The 23,730-nt window shown below is 39.2% G+C and overlaps 1 protein-coding gene and 1 long non-coding RNA gene across 3 annotated transcripts; both read right to left on the minus strand.

Moving 5' to 3' along the window:
• Positions 1-7,000: 7,000 nt before the first annotated feature.
• Positions 7,001-9,357, minus strand: LOC124115011. The gene is made up of 2 exons (XR_006857934.2): positions 8,550-9,357; positions 7,001-7,124 (listed from the first exon to the last, which is right to left on the minus strand). It is a non-coding gene; the product is annotated as an uncharacterized LOC124115011 (long non-coding RNA).
• A 459-nt stretch (positions 9,358-9,816) lies between these two features.
• LOC124146550 (N-alpha-acetyltransferase 10-like) lies at positions 9,817-20,699 on the minus strand. Of its 2 annotated transcripts, none has more exons than XM_046516885.2 (7): positions 20,552-20,699; positions 19,532-19,630; positions 15,635-15,693; positions 15,223-15,271; positions 13,109-13,269; positions 11,937-12,021; positions 9,817-9,934 (listed from the first exon to the last, which is right to left on the minus strand). In XM_046516885.2, the coding sequence occupies exons 1-7, from the start codon at positions 20,570-20,572 to the stop codon at positions 9,896-9,898; spliced, it is 513 nt and encodes a 170-aa protein (XP_046372841.1). In that variant the 5' UTR covers positions 20,573-20,699; the 3' UTR covers positions 9,817-9,895. The 2 variants fall into 2 exon arrangements, with proteins under 2 accessions (XP_046372841.1, XP_046372839.1); XM_046516883.2 differs by having other exon boundaries at positions 15,223-15,283.
• Positions 20,700-23,730: the final 3,031 nt, after the last annotated feature.

The following is a 23,730-nucleotide window of genomic DNA, read 5'->3' on the forward strand; positions in this document are numbered from 1 at the left end:
GCTGTATATAACAAACCAGTACACGGGTAGACACAATGACAAGACAGTGACTGTTGTATATAACAAACCAGTACACAGGTAGACACAATGACTAGACAGTGACTGCTGTATATAACAAACCAGTACACGGGTAGACACAATAACGAGACAGAGGCTGTTGTATATAACAAACCAGTACACAGGTAGACACAATGACTAGTCAGAGGCTGCTGTATATAACAAACTAGTACACAAGTAGACACAATGACAAGACAGTGACTGTTGTATATAACAAACCAGTACACGGGTAGACACAATAACGAGACAGAGGCTGCTGTATATAACAAACCAGTACGCAGGTAGACACAATGACTAAACAGTGACTGCTGTATATAACAAACCAGTACACGGGTAGACACAATTACTAGACAGTGACTGCTGTATATAACAAACCAGTACACGGGTAGACACAATAACGAGACAGAGGCTGCTGTATATAACAAACCAGTACGCAGGTAGACACAATGACTAAACAGTGACTGCTGTATATAACAAACCAGTACACGGGTAGACACAATGACTAGACAGTGACTGATGTATATAACAAACCAGTACACGGGTAGACACAATAACGAGACAGAGGCTGCTGTATATAACAAACCAGTACACTGGTAGACACAATGACAAGACAGAGGCTGCTGTATATAACAAACCAGTACACGGGTAGACACAATAACAAGACAGAGGCTGCTGTATATAACAAACCAGTACACGGGTAGACACAGTGACTAGACAGTGACTGCTGTATATAACAAACCAGTACACGGGTAGACACAATAACGAGACAGAGGCTGCTGTATATAACAAACCAGTACACTGGTAGACACAATGACAAGACAGAGGCTGCTGTATATAACAAACCAGTACACGGGTAGACACAATAACAAGACAGAGGCTGCTGTATATAACAAACCAGTACACGGGTAGACACAATGACAAGACAGTGACTGCTGTATATAACAAACCAGTACACGGGTAGACACAATAACGAGACAGAGGCTGTTGTATATAACAAACCAGTACACAGGTAGACACAATGGCTAGTCAGAGGCTACTGTATATAACAAACCAGTACACAAGTAGACACAATGACAAGACAGTGACTGTTGTATATAACAAACCAGTACACAAGTAGACACAATAACTAGACAGAGGCTGCTGTATATAACAAATCAGTACACAGGTAGACACAATGACTAGACAGTGACTGCTGTATATAACAAACCAGTACACAGGTAGACACAATGACTAGACAGTGACTGCTGTATATAACAAACCAGTACACGGGTAGACACAGTGACTAGACAGTGACTGCTGTATATAACAAACCAGTACACGGGTAGACACAGTGACTAGACAGTGACTGCTGTATATAACAGTTTTCTGCTATAAGTAATTTCAAATGAAGGAACCTGCTGCTGAAGGAGAGAAAAAAACGTCAGAAAGCAATTTGAACTCTGAACCCCATTAAAACGGAGTGTAAATACAAGGAGGTACCTTGGAATGTCAGCTTTGTGCAGGTACATGGAGCGAACGCGTCATTGAACATGACAGGAGTGTGAAGTTCAGAGAATGTCAGTTTAGTCATCTTTCAAAGGCAACAGATTTATAAATAAATTAACTCATAAATATAGTGCACTCGTTTTTGTGTTGGATTAGCTTTAAGATACCGGGGTGATCTCTAGATGACGAGATGACATCCCGTCACTGGTACTCCTGTCTTGGTGTTTGTCATCCCGTCTCTGTGGTCTAGTTGATGGGAGCTTCTGCCTGGAGGGTGGAAGGTCGGTGATTCGTTGCCCAAAGATGTTAAAAGGTGGCGCTTGTTTTTACCCTGCTTGGCGCCCAGTATTATTGGGATAAATGGGACTGGTTGGCTCGGAGTCAGAATACTGTGTCTGAATGGGACAGTCATGTTACGCATCTCACTGGGCGAGCACGATAAAACCGGCATTAGTCTGGACGAGTTGTTTGTTTGTTTGTTGTTTAACGCTGCACTCAGCAATATTCCAACTATATGACGGCAGTCTGTAAATAATCGAGTCTGGATCAGACAATCCAGTGATTGACATCATCAGCATCCATCCACGCATTGGGATACGATGACATGCATCAACCAAGTCAGAGAGCCTGACCACCCGATTCCGTTAGTTGCCTTTTAGGACAAGCATAGTCGCCTTTTACGGCAAGCATGGGTTGCCGAAGACCTATTTTACCCTGGATCTTCATGGGTCTTAGAATTAGTATGGTAGCCACACACATGTAACACACTGTACAGTATACTGACTTTAGGATCAGCTGTAGTTCCATTATTTAAAACTTGTGTTCGCTGCGACATCATTAATTACCAGAACCACAATGACATCTGTTCGTACTGTTGAGTCTGTAAAACCATTAAGATGTATTCCATATTTCTAATAAATCTCTTTTTTAACTATTTGGATAAAATGGCACTACAGATGATACATACATTATCAAAACAAGAAGGTGAGGTGAAATAGGGTTTACCGTCGCGTCCAAGATTATTGCACTTATATAACGACGTGTGTGCATCTGCTTGTACTAGTCCGGACTGATCCCGATTTATAGCGCTAGCTCACTGAGATACAATGCCGCAGTTTAACATGGATACCCCACTCAGACACGGCATACTGACTCGGAGCCGACCAGTCCTCGTTTTAGACCACTAATGCCGAGCGCCAGACAGGGTAACAACAAGTACCATCTTTTAATGTCTTTTGGTATGACGTTGCCGGGGATCGAACCCCAGATAATTTGCTCTCCGGGCGGACACTAGACCACGGAGGCGGTCTTCAGTTGGGAACATGATGCCACATGTTTCAGTGAGTGATTGAGTGAGTTTGGTTTTACGCCGCTTTTAGCAATATTCCAGCAATATCATGTCGGGGGACACCAGAAATGGGCTTCACACATTGTACCCATGTCGGGAATCGAATCCGGGTCTTCGGCGTGACGAGCGAACGCTTTAACCACTAGGCTACCCGACCGCCCCCCACATGTTACAATGGTGGACATCACCGATCATTGATGCCTTGAACACAATAATGTGTGACCGCAGGGGGCATTGGAAGTGATGAGGGGCAGGGGCATGCAAAGGCATCTGATGCTGCTGTCTGGAACCTATCACCCAACAGATGGATGTTTTAGATTTTTGCATATCATCAAATATCAGGTGCCGACATGTGGCCTGTCAGGATGTTTCTTGCGGTGTTTGAAATCTGTTAACAGTAGCGATCCTTGTACCATGTTTACAGTAGCGATACTCCTTGTACCATGTTTACAGTAGCGATACTCCTTGTACCATGTTTACAGTAGAGATACTCCTTGTACCATCTGTTTAAAGTAGCAATACTCCTTGTACCATCTGTTTACAGTAGCAATACTCCTTGTACCATCTGTTTACAGTAGCGATACTCCTTGTACCATCTGGTTACAGTAGCGATACTCCTTGTACCATCTGTTTACAGTAGCGATACCCCTTGTACCATCTGTTTACAGTAGCGATACTCCTTGTACCATCTGTTTACAGTAGCGATACTCCTTGTACCATGTTTACTGTAGCGCAACTCCTTGAACCATCTGTTTACAGTAGCGATACTCCTTGTACCATCTGTTTACAGTAGCGATACTCCTTGTACCATCTGTTTACAGAAGCGATACTCCTTGTACCATCTGTTTACAATAGCAATACTCCTTGTACCATCTGTTTACAGTAGCAATACTCCTTGTACCATCTGTTTACAGTAGCGATACTCCTTGTACCATCTGTTTACAGTAGCGATACTCCTTGTTCCATCTGTTTACAGTAGCGATACTCCTTGTACCATCTGTTTACAGTAGCGATACTCCTTGTACGGTGTTTACAGTAGCGATACTCCTTGTACAATGTTTACAGTAGCGATACTCCTTGTACCATCTGTTTGCAGTAGCGATACTCATTGTACCATCTGTTTACAGTAGCGATACTCATTGTACCATCTGTTTGCAGTAGCGATACTCCCTGTACCATCTGTTTGCAGTAGCGATACTCCCTGTACCATCTGTTTACTGTAGCGCAACTCCTTGTACCATCTGTTTACAGTAGCGATACTCCTTGTACCATCTGTTTACAGTAGCGATACTCCTTGTACCATGTTTACTGTAGCGCAACTCCTTGTACAATGTTTACAGTAGCGATACTCTTTGTAACATGTTTACAGTAGCGATACCCCTTGTACCATCTGTTTACAGTAGCGATACTCCTTGTACCATCTGTTTACAGTAGCGATACTCCTTGTACCATGTTTACTGTAGCGCAACTCCTTGAACCATCTGTTTACAGTAGCGATACTCCTTGTACCATCTGTTTACAGTAGCGATACTCCTTGTACCATCTGTTTATAGTAGCGATACTCCTTGTACCATCTGTTTACAGTAGCGATACTCCTTGTACCATCTGTTTACAGTAGCGATACTCCTTGTACCATCTGTTTACAGTAGCAATACTCCTTGTACCATGTTTACAGTAGCAATACTCCTTGTACCATGTTTACAGCAGCAATACTCCTTGTACCATCTGTTTACAGTAGCGATACTCCTTGTACCATCTGTTTACAGTAGTAATACTCCTTGTACCATCTGTTTACAGTAGCAATACTCCTTGTACCATCTGTTTACAGTAGCAATACTCCTTGTACCATGTTTACAGTAGCAATACTCCTTGTACCATCTGTTTACAGTAGCAATACTCCTTGTACCATCTGTTTACAGTACCGATACTCCTTGTACCATCTGTTTACAGTAGCGATACTCCTTGTACCATCTGTTTACAGTAGCGATACTCCTTGTACCATCTGTTTACAGTAGCGATACTCCTTGTACGGTGTTTACAGTAGCGATACTCCTTGTACAATGTTTACAGTAGCGATACTCCTTGTACCATCTGTTTGCAGTAGCGATACTCATTGTACCATCTGTTTACAGTAGCGATACTCATTGTACCATCTGTTTGCAGTAGCGATACTCCCTGTACCATCTGTTTGCAGTAGCGATACTCCCTGTACCATCTGTTTACTGTAGCGCAACTCCTTGTACCATCTGTTTACAGTAGCGATACTCCTTGTACCATCTGTTTACAGTAGCGATACTCCTTGTACCATGTTTACTGTAGCGCAACTCCTTGTACAATGTTTACAGTAGCGATACTCTTTGTAACATGTTTACAGTAGCGATACCCCTTGTACCATCTGTTTACAGTAGCGATACTCCTTGTACCATCTGTTTACAGTAGCGATACTCCTTGTACCATGTTTACTGTAGCGCAACTCCTTGTACCATCTGTTTACAGTAGCGATACTCCTTGTACCATCTGTTTACAGTAGCGATACTCCTTGTACCATCTGTTTACAGTAGCGATACTCCTTGTACCATCTGTTTACAATAGCGATACTCCTTGTACCATGTTTACTGTAGCGCAACTCCTTGTACCATCTGTTTACAGTAGCGATACTCCTTGTACCATCTGTTTACAGTAGCGATACTCCTTGTACCATCTGTTTGCAGTAGCGATACTCCCTGTACCATCTGTTTGCAGTAGCGATACTCCCTGTACCATCTGTTTACTGTAGCGCAACTCCTTGTACCATCTGTTTACAGTAGCGATACTCCTTGTACCATCTGTTTACAGTAGCGATACTCCTTGTACCATGTTTACTGTAGCGCAACTCCTTGTACAATGTTTACAGTAGCGATACTCTTTGTAACATGTTTACAGTAGCGATACCCCTTGTACCATCTGTTTACAGTAGCGATACTCCTTGTACCATCTGTTTACAGTAGCGATACTCCTTGTACCATGTTTACTGTAGCGCAACTCCTTGTACCATCTGTTTACAGTAGCGATACTCCTTGTACCATCTGTTTACAGTAGCGATACTCCTTGTACCATCTGTTTACAGTAGCGATACTCCTTGTACCATCTGTTTACAATAGCGATACTCCTTGTACCATGTTTACTGTAGCGCAACTCCTTGTACCATCTGTTTACAGTAGCGATACTCCTTGTACCATCTGTTTACAGTAGCGATACTCCTTGTACCATCTGTTTACAGTAGCGATACTCCTTGTACCATGTTTACTGTAGCGCAACTCCTTGTACCATCTGTTTACAGTAGCAATACTCCTTGTACCATCTGTTTACAGTAGCGATACTCCTTGTACCATGTTTACAGTAGCGATACTCCCTGTACCATCTGTTTACAGCAGCAATACTCCTTGTACCATCTGTTTACTGTAGCGATATTCCTTGTACCATATGTTTACAGTAGCAATACTCCTTGTACCATCTGTTTACAGTAGCGATACTCTTTGTACCATGTTCACAGTAGCGATACTCCTTGTACCATGTTAACAGTAGCGATACTCTTTGTAACATGTTTACAGTAGCAATACTCCTTGTACCATCTGTTTACAGTAGCAATACTCCTTGTACCATCTGTTTACAGTATTTATGCTTCTTTTACCATGTTTATAATATTGATACTGATTTGATAATTTGAATATTGCACCACAAATATACTGCATGTCCCGCAATGTGATATCTAAACATCATCAGTTTGATCTATATCATGTGGTCATATTTCATTGTTTATGCCCAAAATGTCATAATATATTTTCTGCATTTACATTGAGAATATGGGCAATGATGGATGATGCTTTTAGTTTTGACATAAACTTGGTTCAAGGTGCCATGTGAAAGGGATAGAGGTGAGGTGAAATAGGGTTTAATGTTGGTCATGTTCAAGATTATTGCACTTATATAGCAACGTGCATGCACATGTGTGTGTGTGTGGCTGCTTGTACCAGTCCAGACAGATGCCGATTTTATAGTGCTAGCCCACTGATTTACCATGCTGCAGTTTAAGGCCAGACACTGCACCTTACAATTGACAAAATGCTTCACAAGTATTTGTTAGTTTTAATTGGTTACAACTTTGAGGTATACATATTAACAATTGAAATGGAGTCTTTTCCAGGTGATGTTGCCACCGGTTGCCATGGAAACATCCAAGATGGCCGCCGCAAGCCTGAAAAAGATGGAAATTAGTTTCAGTTTTTCTCTAAGACCAATAAAGATATTTATATAATTTCAATTGTATAACAAAGCTTGTATGGTGTTGCGTACAATGACAGAAAGAAAAATTTAAAAAAGACTGGTATATATTTTTAAAATAATTTTTCAAAATTTCACATTTTTTAGGTTGATTTTTACCCATAATTTATTTTTTTAAATCAAAATGGCCAACAAATTGCAAAAAGTCTCTCTGTTATTGTGTAAAGTAATCCTCTGCCTATATGTACACCAAATTTAATTCAAATCGGGCCAATAATGGTTGAGATCTATGTTCACTAAGATCCAAAATAACGTTAATGGAGAAAATGAGGAAATAAGTTTGTATATGGTTTTCTTCCTTCAGCACCTATTAAACACTTACAAAATCTTAGTTTACTGATGGGATGTATTCAAGATACATAAAACAATGCATGTACAAAGAAATAACAGGACTTAAAACTCCCCAGCACCATACAACAAGCCTTCAGCTGCCTCAACATGAACTCGGTCCCTTTTTTTAGCCTCCCACTTTGCACTACGTTCTATCTTAGATGTCTCCTGGCTTTACTTCCTTGCTTTGAGGGTTCTCACATTATCAAGTCTTTCAATAGAAGCTGCTGTTATTTCATTAGCTTCTATTGCAAGCTTGTTAATTACCTGAGTAATGTGACATGTACCCTCATTGAACGAAGCTATTGCAGATGCCACTGCCCGATGCAACCGCCTTGCACCCACAAAAACGGTCTTCGGACAACGGGACTAGATCACGGAATGCAAGCATTCATTAGCATTCTGTGTCTTGCCTTTCACCATCCTCTTAAGGAGGTTTTCATCAGACATTCTTTGATACACAGGTACCATCTTTTCTGCAATTTCTGCATCGAGACAATGTCTGATGTTGACAAAACTTCCTTAGTATTTTCAACAACAACCTGTGAAAGAATGTTTTGTTTTTGTTGAAATGTCTTCATGGAGACCTTCCATTCCAAAAACCAGACAAAACCTTTTCATTGCAGCGTGACCAAGTCCTACCTCTGACAGAGCATAAAAATGTCATTGACCTGAAAGGGATTGGTACCAGATTGATTACCTTACCTTTGTGAAGTGTAATTTTTGGCAACACACATCTGACAGTTTTGACATGTCAACATAACGTTTACAGCAAATCCAAATCTATCAAAATTGTCACTCTTTTCAAACAACAAAGACCCCTGTTCGTGACATGATAGGCATTCAATCTCTTGAAAAAATAAATTCATTTGTCTCATGTCAATTAACATCCATTGAGGTTTTGGTTCATCATTGTCAAGCACGGGAGATTTGATATTTTCAGCAGCTTTAAATTTTGATAGTTTTATGTCGCTGCGTGAAGTTGCATTCAATAAAAAAGAATTCTCACCTTCATTGTCTCCAACGGGGATGTTTTCCCCAACGGCGTGGTCCCCGGATGATTCCGATGCATCTAAAACGTCCAAGCTGTCAGAATCTGACACAGGGATGATCGCGCTGTCAACACGGGTCGTAACTCTAACACCGCATTTCGAACGTGCCTGCTTCAACTGACTTGCCCTTCGCCTCCTATTCTAACCAAAGGCGTGTTCTGACCCGTGTTTTGATCTCATTTTAAAAAAATACAACAATTTTCAGTTAAGAAAATATCAAAAACGATGTTTGCCTGTCAATCTTTTCGCAAAGCAGCCGCCATTTTGTATACCTACCGGAAAAGACCGGTGTTTTGTTGCTAAGCCGAATGGTGCATTGTGGGATACGTTTTACTTTATTTGGATCGAACGAATATTCCCGAATGTTGCATTACGGGATATTTCTCCTTAAATGGTAATTTACGTACGAATGACTCGCGGGAAAAACCGACGATAGCCTCACGTGGAATATCTATTTTTAGAATGTTTTTGCACAGAAAGATGGCGGAAACGATCAGCTTTCTATCGATGTATAACATGATGGGGTTCGTTACAGCTGCGGGGGCGTTGTCATGGGTGAAAGTTCAGGTTTTTCCACATTGATTACGATCATATTTAAAAACAATACCACACATTATGATTTTAATAACGTTTTTTATTCAGTAAATGTACACAATATCGTAAAAAACATGTTGCATCACAAAGTACATGTATTATATATGCGAAAAAAATCAAAATCTCGATTTTGACATATTGAAGCAATTATGTTTATTTAAGGTGCCGTGTCTGGCATGAATACCCCACTCAGATACAGTATACTGACTCTGAGCCGACCAGTCCTTGTTTTATCCCCTTAATGCTGAGCGCCAGACAGGGTAACAACAAGTATCATCTTTTAACGTCTTTGGGTATGACGCAGCAGGGCATCGAACCCCAACCTTCCGCTCTCCTCAGATGTTCTACCACTAGATGTGAAGGCGATAGAACCCAACCACCAGTGACTTGCAAGTCCAGAGACTCCTCATTTCCATAATCACACCTGGGCATATGTAAAAATATGTATGAGGCATGAATGGCTGGCTACAATGTTCAAGGGGAGATAACTCTTGCGTTACACACATTTCTGACAATATGTACAAGGCATAATTGACAAGGTGCAACATGGTCCAGGGGGAGACGACTCTAGTGTAATTCAGTGACAGCCTTAACTTCCCCTCCGTGCACACAGTGAACAAAACACATACAGATCTATATACAGTTTATTTTGATGGTTTTTCGTTTTTACATACACACACAAACACATATTCTTGATGATGCAGAAATTCTATGATGTATTTCCTTCTATTTCTTGTTTAACTCCATACTGAAAAATAAATATACAAATATATAGAAACGACACAAATAAGGCAAGTAGTTCAATAACATTAGGAAATACCTACGCAAGCCCTTATACTTTGTTATAATGAGTGGGTTAAATTTAACAATGCTTTGAACACAGGGTATGTATAGAAAGTTCAAGGCTCCTTCCCATGGATTAAACCAAGCTCCTTCTCAGCATGACACCTTCGTCATCACTGCCGTCATTGTGGAAGCAGCCATAACAAGACTCTTGAAATTTGCCCTCTAACCCCAAATGTAAAGTTTTTTATTTTTGTTTATGCCTTTGGAAATGCTATCATATTGATTTTGAAAAGGTTTATAACTGACCAGATTTCCCAGATGAATTTACCTTTCTGTTTGTTTAATCAGATTGATTCGAGACTGCAGATGAACGGAAAATCAACCAACTCCCCTTACATTCTTACTTTACCAATTACAGGACAGTTGAAATGAAACCAAAATTCAAATTAACAAACGAACACAATAATTTAGCTGGGTTAAGAGTATTCTGCGTCATGACAGTCATCGCTTGTTTGTAAACATATGGTGTCAGTCAGTTGAGAGTTGAACTCAAAGCATGGTTGTGGCCACCAATCACAGTGGGGAGTTTTGACTGGTGGCAGTGATTGTATAGAGAGATCCCAGAATGGGCTATCGCTGTGAGGAGCTTGCAATCACTGTCACTCATCACAGCTCCCTACTGTGCTAGGTGGCTTACAGCCATGCATGGAATTGACCTCACAACTGCATGACCGTTATGTTTATAAATAGGTGAGGTGAGGTGAGGTGAGGTGAGGTGAGGTGAGGTGAGGTGAGGTGAGGTGAAATTGGGTTTAACATCGCGGCAAAGATTATTGCACTTATACAGCAACGTGCATGCACGTGGCTGCTTGTACTACTCTGGACTGATGCCGATTTATAGTGCTAGCCCACTGAGATACCATGCCGCAGTTGAACATGAATGCCCCACCCAGACACAGTATACTGACTCCGAGCCGACCAGTCCTTGTTTTAATCCCTTAATGCCCAGCGCCAGACAGGGTAACAACAAGTACCCCCTTTTAACATATTTTGGTATGACGCCTGGGGATCGAACCCCGGAACTTCGGCTCTCCGGGCGGACGCTCTACCACTAGACCACGGAGGTGGTCGTTTACAAACAAGGGATGTTGTGACACTGAATACTCTTCCCCCAGCAAAATTGTTTTGTTTGTTCGTCAACCTCAATTTCTGTTCCATTTCAACTACCATGTCATTGATTTGGTGATCATGTAAGGGAGAAGTTGGCAGCTATTCCATTAGCCTGCAATACCAAACCAATCTGACTAAACAAACAAACAAACAAACAAACAAACAAACAAACAAACGTAAATTCATCTGAGACAAGGTGAATCAGTCGTAAATCTTTTCCCAAATGGCTAGAATGGCATTCTGAAGAACATAATAGAAAAATGTAAATGCTTGCACACTGGCGGCGGCGATGCTACTGGTCCTGTAAAGGAACCTTCCCACCATGCTGACTGCCCCAAATCTTGTCACACTTCACCTAGCAAACACCATCATGCCATTTGCAAAGGAAAACGTGGTATGCTTCATGTCCTCTCTGTGAATTTATCGCAATATCGGTCCCCTTAGCAAGCAGATAACTGACTTTAAGCATATTGTATACAAGCTGTTTTCTTCACTATATTTTTTACAGACTTCAAGAGAGTTTAACTTTGAAAACATTTTCAAGGCTTTTCAACACAATCTTAAGTCAACAGCGGTAGAAACTAACAGTTTTTGTCCACTAGTCCTTATAATGATAACATATAGCAAAACCCTTAAAATGGGCCAATTTCTACTAGTCCTTAGGATACCTTAACCATTGGGCAGTTTGGTAAGGACTACAGGACAAGTGCCAATTTCTAACGCTGGTCAAGGATTACGTCTGAAATTGACACCTTGTTTTGAAACTGAAGTCCAGACAGACATGGATGACTTACTCTTTCTCTAAACTCCGAAAGATCTCGTCTCATGGCGTAGGCATCCTCTCCATCTGCATAGTATTTGGGCTCGATCTCGCTGATCCTGCAACAGGCATGTGTGTCAGTGAGTAAGTTTGTTGTTTAACACGCACTCAGCAATATTCCAGCTATATGATGGCAGTCTGTAAATAATCGAGTCTGGACGAGACAATCCAGTGATTATCATCAGAGTATAGAGGTGGGTGGGTCAAACGGAATCAGGGGAGGACAATCTCCAGGAGGGGGTCATAAAATTAATACAGACATTTTGGGAGGATAATGGGAAAAAAAGTGATTTTGTATTTTGTCTGTTTTGGGAGGGTCACGAAAAAATGTACGAGGACAAGGAGAGGGTCATCCAAAAAATATGACAAACATTAGAGGAGAGTCATTATTTTCAGTACAATAGTGCACAAAAAACCTCTGACACCCCGATCAATGCCTCCTCTCCTCCTCCCCTCCCCCCAATTAAAAAAAGATCCCTAGGTTTTTACATAATCCAAACATGGAGACAAAGATACCATGTTATGAACCATCTTCCCGAGGCAAGAGAGTCAACTGACTTTAAAAGTCCACTTTCCACCCTTGCCGAACTAGGCTGGAATTCCTGGGCTTAATCATAGCACAACCAGTGTCTATTACAAGTTATGTCACTTCTATTTCTAAGCCTCTCCTATGGACCAATCAGATTCCACCTCTCGTATCACTTGCATTTGCTTCAAACAAAATGGTGGCGCCAAGTCAAGACGATCTGATCAATTATCAAGATGTATATTGCAATAAAACAGGTCTTACATCGTGAAGTCATCAAACCTTGATTAAAAACATGAAAAGATTTGGAAAATATCTGTTGACAACAAGTTGGCAGGGCACATGCTTTGCAAAACCTGCAATCGTCCGACAGTTTACGAACCAGATTTCAATTTTTTTGCACGATTTTAATTAGACTCGCTAGTCCCGCCAAAATATTACTCCATAATATCAGCCTAGTTCGGCAGGGGTGGAAACTGGACTTTTAAAGTCAGTTTACTCTCTTGCCCCGGGAAGATGGTTTATAAACTAGACTGAAATCAAAAATTTGTTTCAAACTGGAATTAAAATTACCTCAAAATCTGAAAATGACGTCTAACAGTGGTAACCCATTGACTTACGTAAACTTGAGAGTGTTTGTGTAGAGATGTAGAGCAGCTCTGTTGCTTTTCCGGACGTGGAGGGAGACGTACTGAGCGTTGAAACATTCCACCATTGCACGGGATGCCTGGTCCATCAGCTTCTGGGCCAGGCCGAGTCGTCTGTGTGACCGCTTCACAGCCTACAGGGACACAGGAACATTAATACCACTTCCAGTAACCATGGTAAAAGTATAACATCTTTCCAAGATACGGGTTCATGGAAAATACTTCAGACATAATACCATGTGCATTTACATGTAAACACTCCCAGTCAGGCTAGTATTTGCATCCCACTTATTTGCATTGCAAACGATACATTTGACATACAGTCAAGTCTCATTAATCCCACACTCGTTAATCCGACAATCGGCTTTATCCGACACAAATGATGGGAACCAATTTAATCAGTGCTATTTAGACCTGTTAATCCGACAGTCTCGCACTCCGACTCCGACACACCTAATTTGCAACGAAATGCTGAAATCACGCATTAAACAGTCTCGTTAATCCGACACAGTGATCAGCGTACTCCATGGTCATCTGCCCGCGAGTACACAGACACGTGTTTTGATGTGAGACGAGTCGGCAAGTAGCTTCATATTTCACCGGCTTCAGAGATAAACTTGCTTAACAATAAACAATTACTGCTTTAAATAAACAAAACAGGATTAATCACATGGCTAGATTACCTCAATATCAATTTTGTTTATCCGACATACTTGTTAATACGACATAATCATATGCAACCAACAATGTCGGATTAACGGGACTTGACCGTACTTGATCATGTTGAAGTGGTAGAATGATTGTAACATGTTTCATAGGTTACAAATATTAACAATACAGACTGCAATGTTTACAGTAGGGTTCTGTGCATGAATTATAAAAAACTTTTCCTTAATTGTTTTTGAAAATAACACTTGTAAATAAATTTTCATAAAAAATAATAAGTGCAATATTACAATCAAAATTGCATTCAAACATGTCTCAAAGAAACTGAACACATTTTCCTGCTCAGGCCATAGATTTCTTTTTCCAACTGTTCATGTCATGGAATAAGGTCAAGTCTTTGAGACATTTAGAAGTGATACACATGAGGAAAAGAATTTATGGATGTCAACTTCTTTATTAGGAGGAACACAATGTTTCGGAGTATATGCCTACTCCTTCATCAGATGAAGCATATACTCTGAAACATTGTGCTCCTCATAATAAAGAAGTTGACATCCACAAACTCTCTTCCTTATAGAATTAGGTGTTCTTTAACTTCCTTCAAGCAGTTTACAAAGGTTTACAGGAAACTGCTGAAGTGATTGTATAGTTAACAAGCCAGTGTAGAAACGATTGAGGGGGGCAGGGTTAATTCCCTTGGATAACCATATTGCAGTTAAGTGAGTATGGTTTTACGCCGCTTTTAGCAATATTCCAGCAATATCACAACGTGGGACACCAGAAATGGGCTTCACACATTGTACCCAAATCGGGAATCGAACCTGGGTATTCGGCGTTACGAGCTGACGCTTTAACCACTAGGCTACCCGACCGCCCCATATTGGAGTTGAAGAAAGGCAGACACCCATGTTAATCAACATCCAATCAGTAGTTAGCTATTTCGATTAGTTCTTCGTCAAATTCAGTTACCACAACAGCCGGAAAGGTTACAGGTTAGGACACAGTTATCGTGTTTATTGGGACAGAAAACAACAAGATCTAACATCCTCAGTTGATGCATGTTCAGCAAATCATGGCAGAGGGAAGGCGTTTTGCACATTGTACCACATGGAGAATCAAACTCATGCCTTTAGCATGATAAGCAATACCCCATCCACTTGGCTACCATACTTCTCCACTTTCAAATTAAATTTAATTTAAATTCAAAAGACAGTGTGCCTCATTTTAACGTTTATACCCCCAAAACATATTGAAGTCAATCCATAATTATTTCTATGGTTGACCAAGTATTTTCAGCAGTAATAATGATTACAAATTTAAACAAAAATTGTTTTAGGTATGACGTGATGAAAATAAGAAAGAATGGCTGCGTTGTATTCCACAGACTGTGTGCACTGTGAGTGGTTACCATGGTTACCTACCAGTGATGTGATGTGTCCGTGCGGCACCGAGTCCTCCGGGTCCTCCTCCCTACAAAGAGATCTATCTAAATATATCACACGTTGTACTCAACAACAGCAGCAACAACAACAACAACGACAACAACAACAATGAACATACGCATGCCCACAATAAGTACAAATCTTACCATACCCAGGCAGTGATTTTGGTGAAGACACCAGGATATTTACATGATTTTAGATAGAAGATTCTGAATTGCCACTATCATGATTATTGTTATAGGTTTTGTATATGAGCATCATACTGGTCCCTTGTGCACATACATCATCCAGAAGCATGTGAGAGCATCAGTCCTATTTTCTGTTGTCCTTGTAAGAGTGAAAGATAAAACAGTGATTCTCACACTTGACAGTGAGCAATGGAGATACTTACATTTTCGCTAGGACATATCCCACAACCTTTCCATTTTCATCTTCGGCTACATATGACAGCTGGAAGACAAAACAACAGGAATTAAAAAAATAACTGGTATCATGTAGATCTTATAAACAGTGTCCGAATTAACTGCTTGTCCGCCTGCCCGTGGCTGGTACCTTTCCTGTTGGGCCACATGAAATTTTCCTCCATCTGCCGGACTGTCTGGCAGATAATTTTAAGACTACTTACGTATTCTGTTTTATTCAACTCCTTGTAGATTCTCAAGTAATTGTTTGCATTATTTAACTGAATCAAGATGTGATTTGTCTCTAATGTTTTGCAACTAATCAATATTTATAACGTCTGAATGATGTTTGTTTTTTGTGACATTTTTTATTCCTTTCAAAGAGTTGTACATCAGGTTCAGAGGTTACACAGTAGGTTTAGTCAATTGTAGTGAAAATACGTTACATAGATGTACATTTCTTGTGATATAAATATAGCATGCATAATTGAAACACACCCACGCACACGCACACGCACACACGCACACGCACACACACACATGATATGCCTCAAGAAGAGCATGAAAAGTTGTACCGATAGTCAGATATAACTAAAACAATTATGGTAGTATTGCTATTTGAGGCATAGCTGATCTATAGCCTTATTGTACAGGGCATGATTATTATATTAATCTGTGTAGGATTTTTCCCCATTTTCGTTCAAATTGCAATAGACCATTGTTTTTGGTGGCAATGAATTTTTCAATCATCGCTGTCTCTTTTAGGATTTTCCTAAAATTATCAAAAATTGGTTTCTCACCCTTAATACTTGATATATATATATATCTTTTACTGGATATTATAATATGATTAAGTAAAAGTTTATTTTTGTCGAATCCAAAAATAACTGAGTATTTGGTAAGTGAGATCCTAGTATTTGTGTCAAGGTTTAAAAAGGTTTCCAGTTTGCTCCAAAAGTGTTTAACATATTCACATTCCCAATATACATGTATAAGGTTTTCGCCATTTAAGTCACAAAAGGAGCAAATATCATTATCAACTAGTTTCATTCTTAATAATTCCTTTTTGGTGTAAATTATTCTGTGGATAAACTTAAACTGAAAGTCAATCAATTTAGTATCTTTAGTACATTTTCTGAAATTTGAGTAAACTTCTTTCCATTGAATATCATTATCAAAAAGAGATTGCCATTTTCCATTTACTAAGGGTGGTTTTGTTATTGTAATTAGTTTATCATAAAAGTACCTAGATCCTTGAACGGGTATAGATATATCCCTCAATTGTGGACTAAGATTTAAGTCATATATTGGTATTTTGATATAATGATTGACAGTGTCTCTCCATTCTTTAGGTATACTAAGTTTAACCTTATTATAATCTAATATTGTACCCTGTATATCATAACGTACTTTTAATATTTCAAATGGCAAAAATCCATTCTCATTACATAAGTCCTTAATTGTCACTATACCCTTTTTAAACCAATTTTTAATTATGTAGTTTTCATGTTTAAATTGGTGATTTAGCCATAGGGGCTGTGATAGAATTTCGGAGATCCTTTCTGAATTTGTTGTAAATTTTCTGCCGTAATTTCCCCAAACATTTAAAAAATCTCTCCAAAAAGGGTTTTTCACACATAAATATTTATCAGCATTGACTCCTAAATTTATCATATCAGTGAAAGAAAAAACTGAAGGATTATCACATGTACTCTTTTTTAAATACTTTCTTAAACACATGTTAAAGTAGATAATTTTAGTGATTCTATAAATATTTTAATGTCCACCATTCTAAGCCCACCATCAGCATATTTTTTTTTTCAGATTTTGCCTTTTAATTTTATCTGGTTTATTATTCCATAAGAAACTAAACAAAATTTTATTTAAATTTGTAATAAAATCTTCTGGGGGGTTTGGCAGTGCCATAAAAATATGGACAAGAGTTGAGAGAGCCAATGACTTGATAACAGTAATTTTACCTATAAGAGTCAAGTTTCTTCTTCTCCAGTTTGCCAATAACCTATTTATTGTTTCAAGTCTTTTTCGGGTATTGATAACCCATAGATCTTGCAAATGGGGGTTGAGAATAATTCCCAACACTTCAAAATTGCCTACATGCCAGTCTAACTTTAAGTCTTCACAAATATTTGTTAAGCTCCCTGCTTTCGACCCGATCCATATGGCTTTTGTTTTATCAATATTTATTTTAAGTCCAGACATTTTAAAGAAACAATCAAGTATATTTATTGCTGCATACAGGCAGTCAGCCTCTCCGTTTAAGAATAATTGTGTGTCGTCTGCATACTGACCTAATTTGTACTCTTTCTCATTCAATACAATTCCTATGTTCTTATTGTCTCTTATCATACAGCCTAAGATTTCCACAGCAAAAAGAAAAAGATATGGTGATATTGGGTCTCCTTGTCTGCAACCTCTTTCATTAATAAAGAAAGAAGACATATGACCGTTTTGTATTACACAAGAGGATGCATTATTAGTTAGTGAATGATGTTTGTTGTTTAACACCGCAACTCAGCAATGTTCCAGCTGTATGACGGCGGTCTGTAAATAATTGAGTCTGGACCAGACAATCCAGTGATTGACATCATGAGCATCGATCCACGTAATTGGGATATGGTGACATGCATCAAGCAAGTCAGCAAGCCTGACCACCCGATCCTGTTAGTTGCCTCTTACGACAATCATAGTCGCCTTTTGCAGCAAGCATGGGTTGCTGAAGGCCTATTCTACGCCGGATCTCCACAGGTCTGAATGAGGGCAAGTCACCTTGAAGATAGGCAGGCAACATTTAATGGTCACCTGCCTAACTGTCTTGTTGGGTTTCAAAATTATTTCAAACACTGGTTATAAATGGTAAATGTTCTAGTCACTACTATTAGTAGTTCTATTTAAAAGGATCTTGATCTAGACTAAAACTGGGAATCATACACATTGCCCAAATAAACACGAATACCATATATGTTGGTTTCTATACAAAGAATTACTCATATACAAGAGATATAAGATTTATTGATTTGATGCACAAAAGAACATACTGGTATGTTGTGTGAACTGACACTCAAGTTACATCATAGATCTATGACTCAAGATACACCATTTGTCTCGTGCAAAAATTAGCATGTAAAGTTTCGAAATCAAGACATGCTGTGGTAACACTTGACTGATTGTTAAGGTTGTGATTAAGTGGTACACATTGGAAACATCTCTTCTAAACGTACATACTGTTCTGTATGTTTCTATGATTTGGGCGGTGAGTATATTTGATTCTTCATTTTACGACGACACTGGATAGATTGAAAGAACAAAAAACAATTCAAACTGCTGAGTCAGACCACAAGGCTTATGACCAGCATAGACTGCTGCCGACCTATTACTCACCCTACTGGTACTCAGTCATGCAGTGTTTAAAAGGGTGCCCTTGGAGTTGAATTTTGGGAACCATTCGTGTTAGAACCTTTATCGGTAACAGGTTATCAGGTTATGATAAAGAACCCCTTAACATTCTGGCATATTTTTTTATACTTGTTTGGTATTTTAATCTTAACCTGAAAAGGATTCATTCACTTCACCACAATTTGATACAAATGCGACCCGTGAATCTCCAGAATAGAATAGGTCTTCAGCAACCAAGGCTTGTTGTAAGACAACAACTAACGGGATCAGGTGGTCTTGCTGACTTGGTTGATGCATGTCATTGTATCCCAATTGCGTGGATCGAAGCTCATGGTGTCAATCACTGGATTGTCTGGCCCAGACTCAATTATTTGCTGTCATATGATGATACAGCTGGAATATTGCTGAGTGTGGTGTTAAACAACAAAGAAAGAAAGAGGGTGATAAAAATGCATATAATTATAGTGTATTACCTGTGGCCATGAGAGTCCATGATAGAAGTAGTATTTCATCTGATAGTTTTCTGGCAGACACAGCAGGTTGCAATGCTGCATGTTCATCAAGTCATCCGGCTGCAACATCAAGCAAAGTGTTACCATAGCAACATGAACATGATGACTTTACTTCAATTGCAAATGTACCAATACACATGGTCATGAGTAACCATGGTATAAAAAAATGTGATCAAACATTAATAATAATGTCAATTAATAGCATTACAGTCTGCAACTTAGTACCCAAATCAACTGAATATGATGCTAATTTAAAACTGCTCAGGCCAGACATGCTAGTACAGTAGACATGGACTCAAAACGTTTTTGCATAGACTTGCATTATACATTAATGTGTTTATTCTTACAAATAGCAAACATATCTATTTTTCACAAAAAATGCTAATCTGTGTTCAGTATGTTCATAATCATTGACAACGTGCCCTGTTCTGAAGTCCTCACATAATTCAAAGTGGATTTCTAGGGACTACAAGGCTACATAGTATGACCCCCCCCAAAGTATCACGATCATCAATAAACATAAATGACTTCTTGTAGTCGTAAGGCGCTCGTTGTAATTACAAGTTATTACGAATTAGATTTCGACCGATGTTTGTCTTCGGTAGTGTGCCAATTATGAGTGTTTGTGGCCACTTGTTTCATACTTCGGCCTAATCCACGACTAACGGGATCGGGTGGTCAGGCTCGCTGACTTGGTTATGCATGTCATCGATCCCACATTGCGTGGATCGATGCTCATAATGTTAATCACTGGATTGTCTGGTCCAGACTCGATTATTTACAGACCGCCATCATATAGCTGAGTGCTACAACAAACCAACCAACTTAATCCGCAGCAAAAACTAGAACAAAATGCTTTTCCAATGCGCGAATACTGGGCGGCTGATAGAAAATACACATAATCGCTTTGAAGGGAGAATCGATAGTTCCCAAGTCACGGTTAAACAAACATACATATATAGTCTTTACGATATTACTCACAGTGGCACAGCGAATATTCATTCTGACCAGCTGTCCTCGATGTCCTTAAAATTCAGGTTGGAATTAGCATGCGGATTCCGGCTGTCATAAAAAGGTCGCGCGTCTCCGTATTTCACGACATAGTTTCTGTATAAAAGTAGGTTTAGTTACTTTAAAAAATAGGAACTATAAAATCAACATAACCCAAAGCCGTACTTGGATCTCCAATATGTATGCACCCCTTGGAATATATTGGCGTGACTTATTAGTTACGACAATAGGTGCGGCAAGAACGATAACTCTTTCAGCACTACTGATCGCTAATCCGGGCCCTACCACTTGGCCAGGAGTAGAAGCGTGACTATTTCGAGAATGAAAACTTGCCCCAAACGCGAGATGCATGAACCAATTTATTCAATAAAAATTATTGAAATGTGATCAAGGAAATACGTCTGCTTATCTCCTGGGTATGCCATTTAAAAACTGCAAGCAATTTTAATCTCCCTACATAATTCTATTTCTTTCTTTGTGCTAGATACAAATATTGATAAAATGTTATATTTTAGGCTATATCACCAATCGATGTCTAAAAAATAAATATATCATTGATATATGCTGACGAAAATATAAATCATCATATGTCAATTAGAATCATCCAAAACAACATCTAGATCTACTAATTTACATATTTGGCACAAGTAAACCATTGGATGTCCAAGAATTGACCCTGAGAAGAGGGCAACTCGACCTGCTGTCCTTCTAAGTTGTGTAAGAGAAGGGACTTAAGGGAGATAACTCTATTACATGCGTATTATTGACAGCAGACATGCGTGCCATGATTTTCACGTAATGCACGAGCTGAAGCACATGATCATGTAATCAATGTTCTATAAACTCAGACGTCAGTGACATCAACACATGGTCCTGTGTAGAAGAGATGTGGGTGTTTTTAGAAAAGGTAACTTTTTATTCATTAGGAATTAGAGTCAGTGAAATGTTTAGATTGGATTGGCAGTGTTCAAGTGGAAGGGTGTTTTTTTCCTATGTGCATTTAGCTGGTCCTACAGGTGCCATTGTTTATAAAGGTTTAATTTTGGCTTAGTAGTAACAATGGCATTTGATGAGAATTATGAATTGAGCTTCTTTTCATATCTGCATTGTAAATTATTAACTAATTATTATCTTTCTCATAAATGTTTTCCTCAAGATTCTAGAGCAAATTATCTCCTGAGAAAATATTGACACAATTGCACTTGGGAATAATAATACTTATATCAGATCTTCACATATTAGAATCTATGAAGTGTATCAAGGATTTTACTAGATCAGAGATCTATTATAAATTTATGCCCAAAGCCTGCAGCAAATGTCAGTAAACATTCCCAAATGGGAAATAAAAGAAATCCCACTTCTACTATGGCTTTGTTGAGTTAACTTTTTATTGAATGCAGTGGTAAAAATATCTGACTTGCAGAAAATATGAATATAAAAATATCCCAATTTTAAATAATATATTTATCTTTTTCCACTATTTGCTTGTCAAGGGCACTTAGTTTGCAATCCTAGGTAAATCCCTGAGTATAACATTGTGTTTTCCAGGACCATCCCTTCTGGTGAGAGGCTCGAGTTTAAACTGAACAAGAAAACCCGCTGGAAGTCTGACACAAGGGTAGCCTCAGGTGAAGGTTTTTAAACAAAACTTTGCATCAATGACTAAATTGTAAATATATTAACTTGGTCTCGTCGCTATATGGCTGGGATAATGCCGATGCGACGTTAAATTTTAACTCACTCACTCACTCACTCAGGTGAAGGGTGTCATTGTATTTGTCTGTGGTCAAAACATCAATGACAAGAAAAATATCAATCTAGTTGATATTGTTCCATGCTTGACAATTGATTATTTCAATACATTAAGTGTAAAACAGGTAAATCATCATCCAAAGTTGCTTTACCATGTGCTTTTTGAAAAACGGGGAGATACAGAGATCAGCATGTCTGTCCAGGCGTCTGTCCTTTTTCCTTTTCCGGAGCAGAACTCCTAAACCGTTGAATATTTCTTTCCCCCAGCAACGCGCTTTGCACAGGTATTAAAATGGACACTGTCAGTCTGTCATTTCCAGAGCAGATCTTGATAACCATACAATATTTCTTCACCAGACTTGGCACACAGATAGGCCTAGTGCTGGACTGGTGCCTTTTGATAGTTTAGGATTTTTGAAAAATATGTTTTTCGAGTTATCATGGCAACAACTTCGACTTAAACTGGAAATGGCGGAACTGCTTGTTTCAATAGCAGATCTTGAAAAAAACATCCAATATTTCTTCACCAAGCTTGGCACAGCCTATCTGGTGACCTGATACCTTTTGATAGTTTTGGATTTTTGACAAAATCGGGTTCCCATGGCAACAAATATATATATATATATATATCTAGTTGACATATTCACGGCAAGTATTTACCATAATGGAGGATAGCAGTGACTTTGTCCTCTTGTTGAAACTTGCTATACAGATCAGTCTAGTGGTGAACTGGGGCCTTTTGATGATTTGGGATATTGAATACTACTGAATAGTATTGGGTTTTTTCTTTTCTGAACTGGAGGTATCCAATGGCAATGAACCAAAGTAGGGAATAAGTAGCCAAACTCCATTTCCGAATTGCACTAGATCGAGGGAATTTTTCATTTCCTGATGACTATTGTTTTCAGAAGATTCACGTAAGTTTTTATTTACACCAGGCTGTATTAAGAGCACCTCACACAAATCTCCAACTCAGCGATCTACTAAACTTAGTAGGGAGGGGGCACGGGTAGCCCAGTCATCTAAGGCGCCGCGATTCGCTGTGCAGAGTTACGTCATTTGGGGCACGCCAGAAACCTATGGTTGTGGGTTCGAATCCTGGTTCGCCCAGATTATGTTTCTAGGTTTGTCAGCATCATACCCGTACTCTTGGGTTTCACTGAAGTGGTAAACGACTGAGACCTGCATCACTTCGGGCTTTCCTCCCACATTAAGCTGACACACCGTGATATAACTGGAATACTGTTAAAAGCAGTGTTAAACCCAACTCACTCAACTTAGGAAATGGTGGATATTGCTAAATTACCCTGAATACTGAAGAATTGTGCAAACTACCTTAAACTCACTCAGTGAGCCTGTTATTGATATTCAAGCTTTGTCATTTGCTGTATTGTCTC

The sequence above is a fragment of the Haliotis rufescens genome, unplaced genomic scaffold, assembly GCF_023055435.1.
Source record: "Haliotis rufescens isolate VD_foot unplaced genomic scaffold, xgHalRufe1.0.p SCAF_23, whole genome shotgun sequence".
Lineage (NCBI taxonomy): Eukaryota > Metazoa > Mollusca > Gastropoda > Lepetellida > Haliotidae > Haliotis > Haliotis rufescens.

Bases quoted from the DNA above. Each gene is read 5' to 3' on its own strand.
- LOC124146550 (XM_046516883.2), bottom strand. From the start codon at position 20,572: ATGAATATTCGCTGTGCCACT. The intron at 12,022-13,108 runs GTAAGTCAATGG...TGCCTGTTGCAG, and splicing joins ACAAACACTCTCAAGTTTAC to GATCAGCGAGATCGAGCCCA. The intron at 9,935-11,936 runs GTAAGTCATCCA...TTTATTTTTCAG, and splicing joins TTTCGGAGTTTAGAGAAAGA to TATGGAGTTAAACAAGAAAT.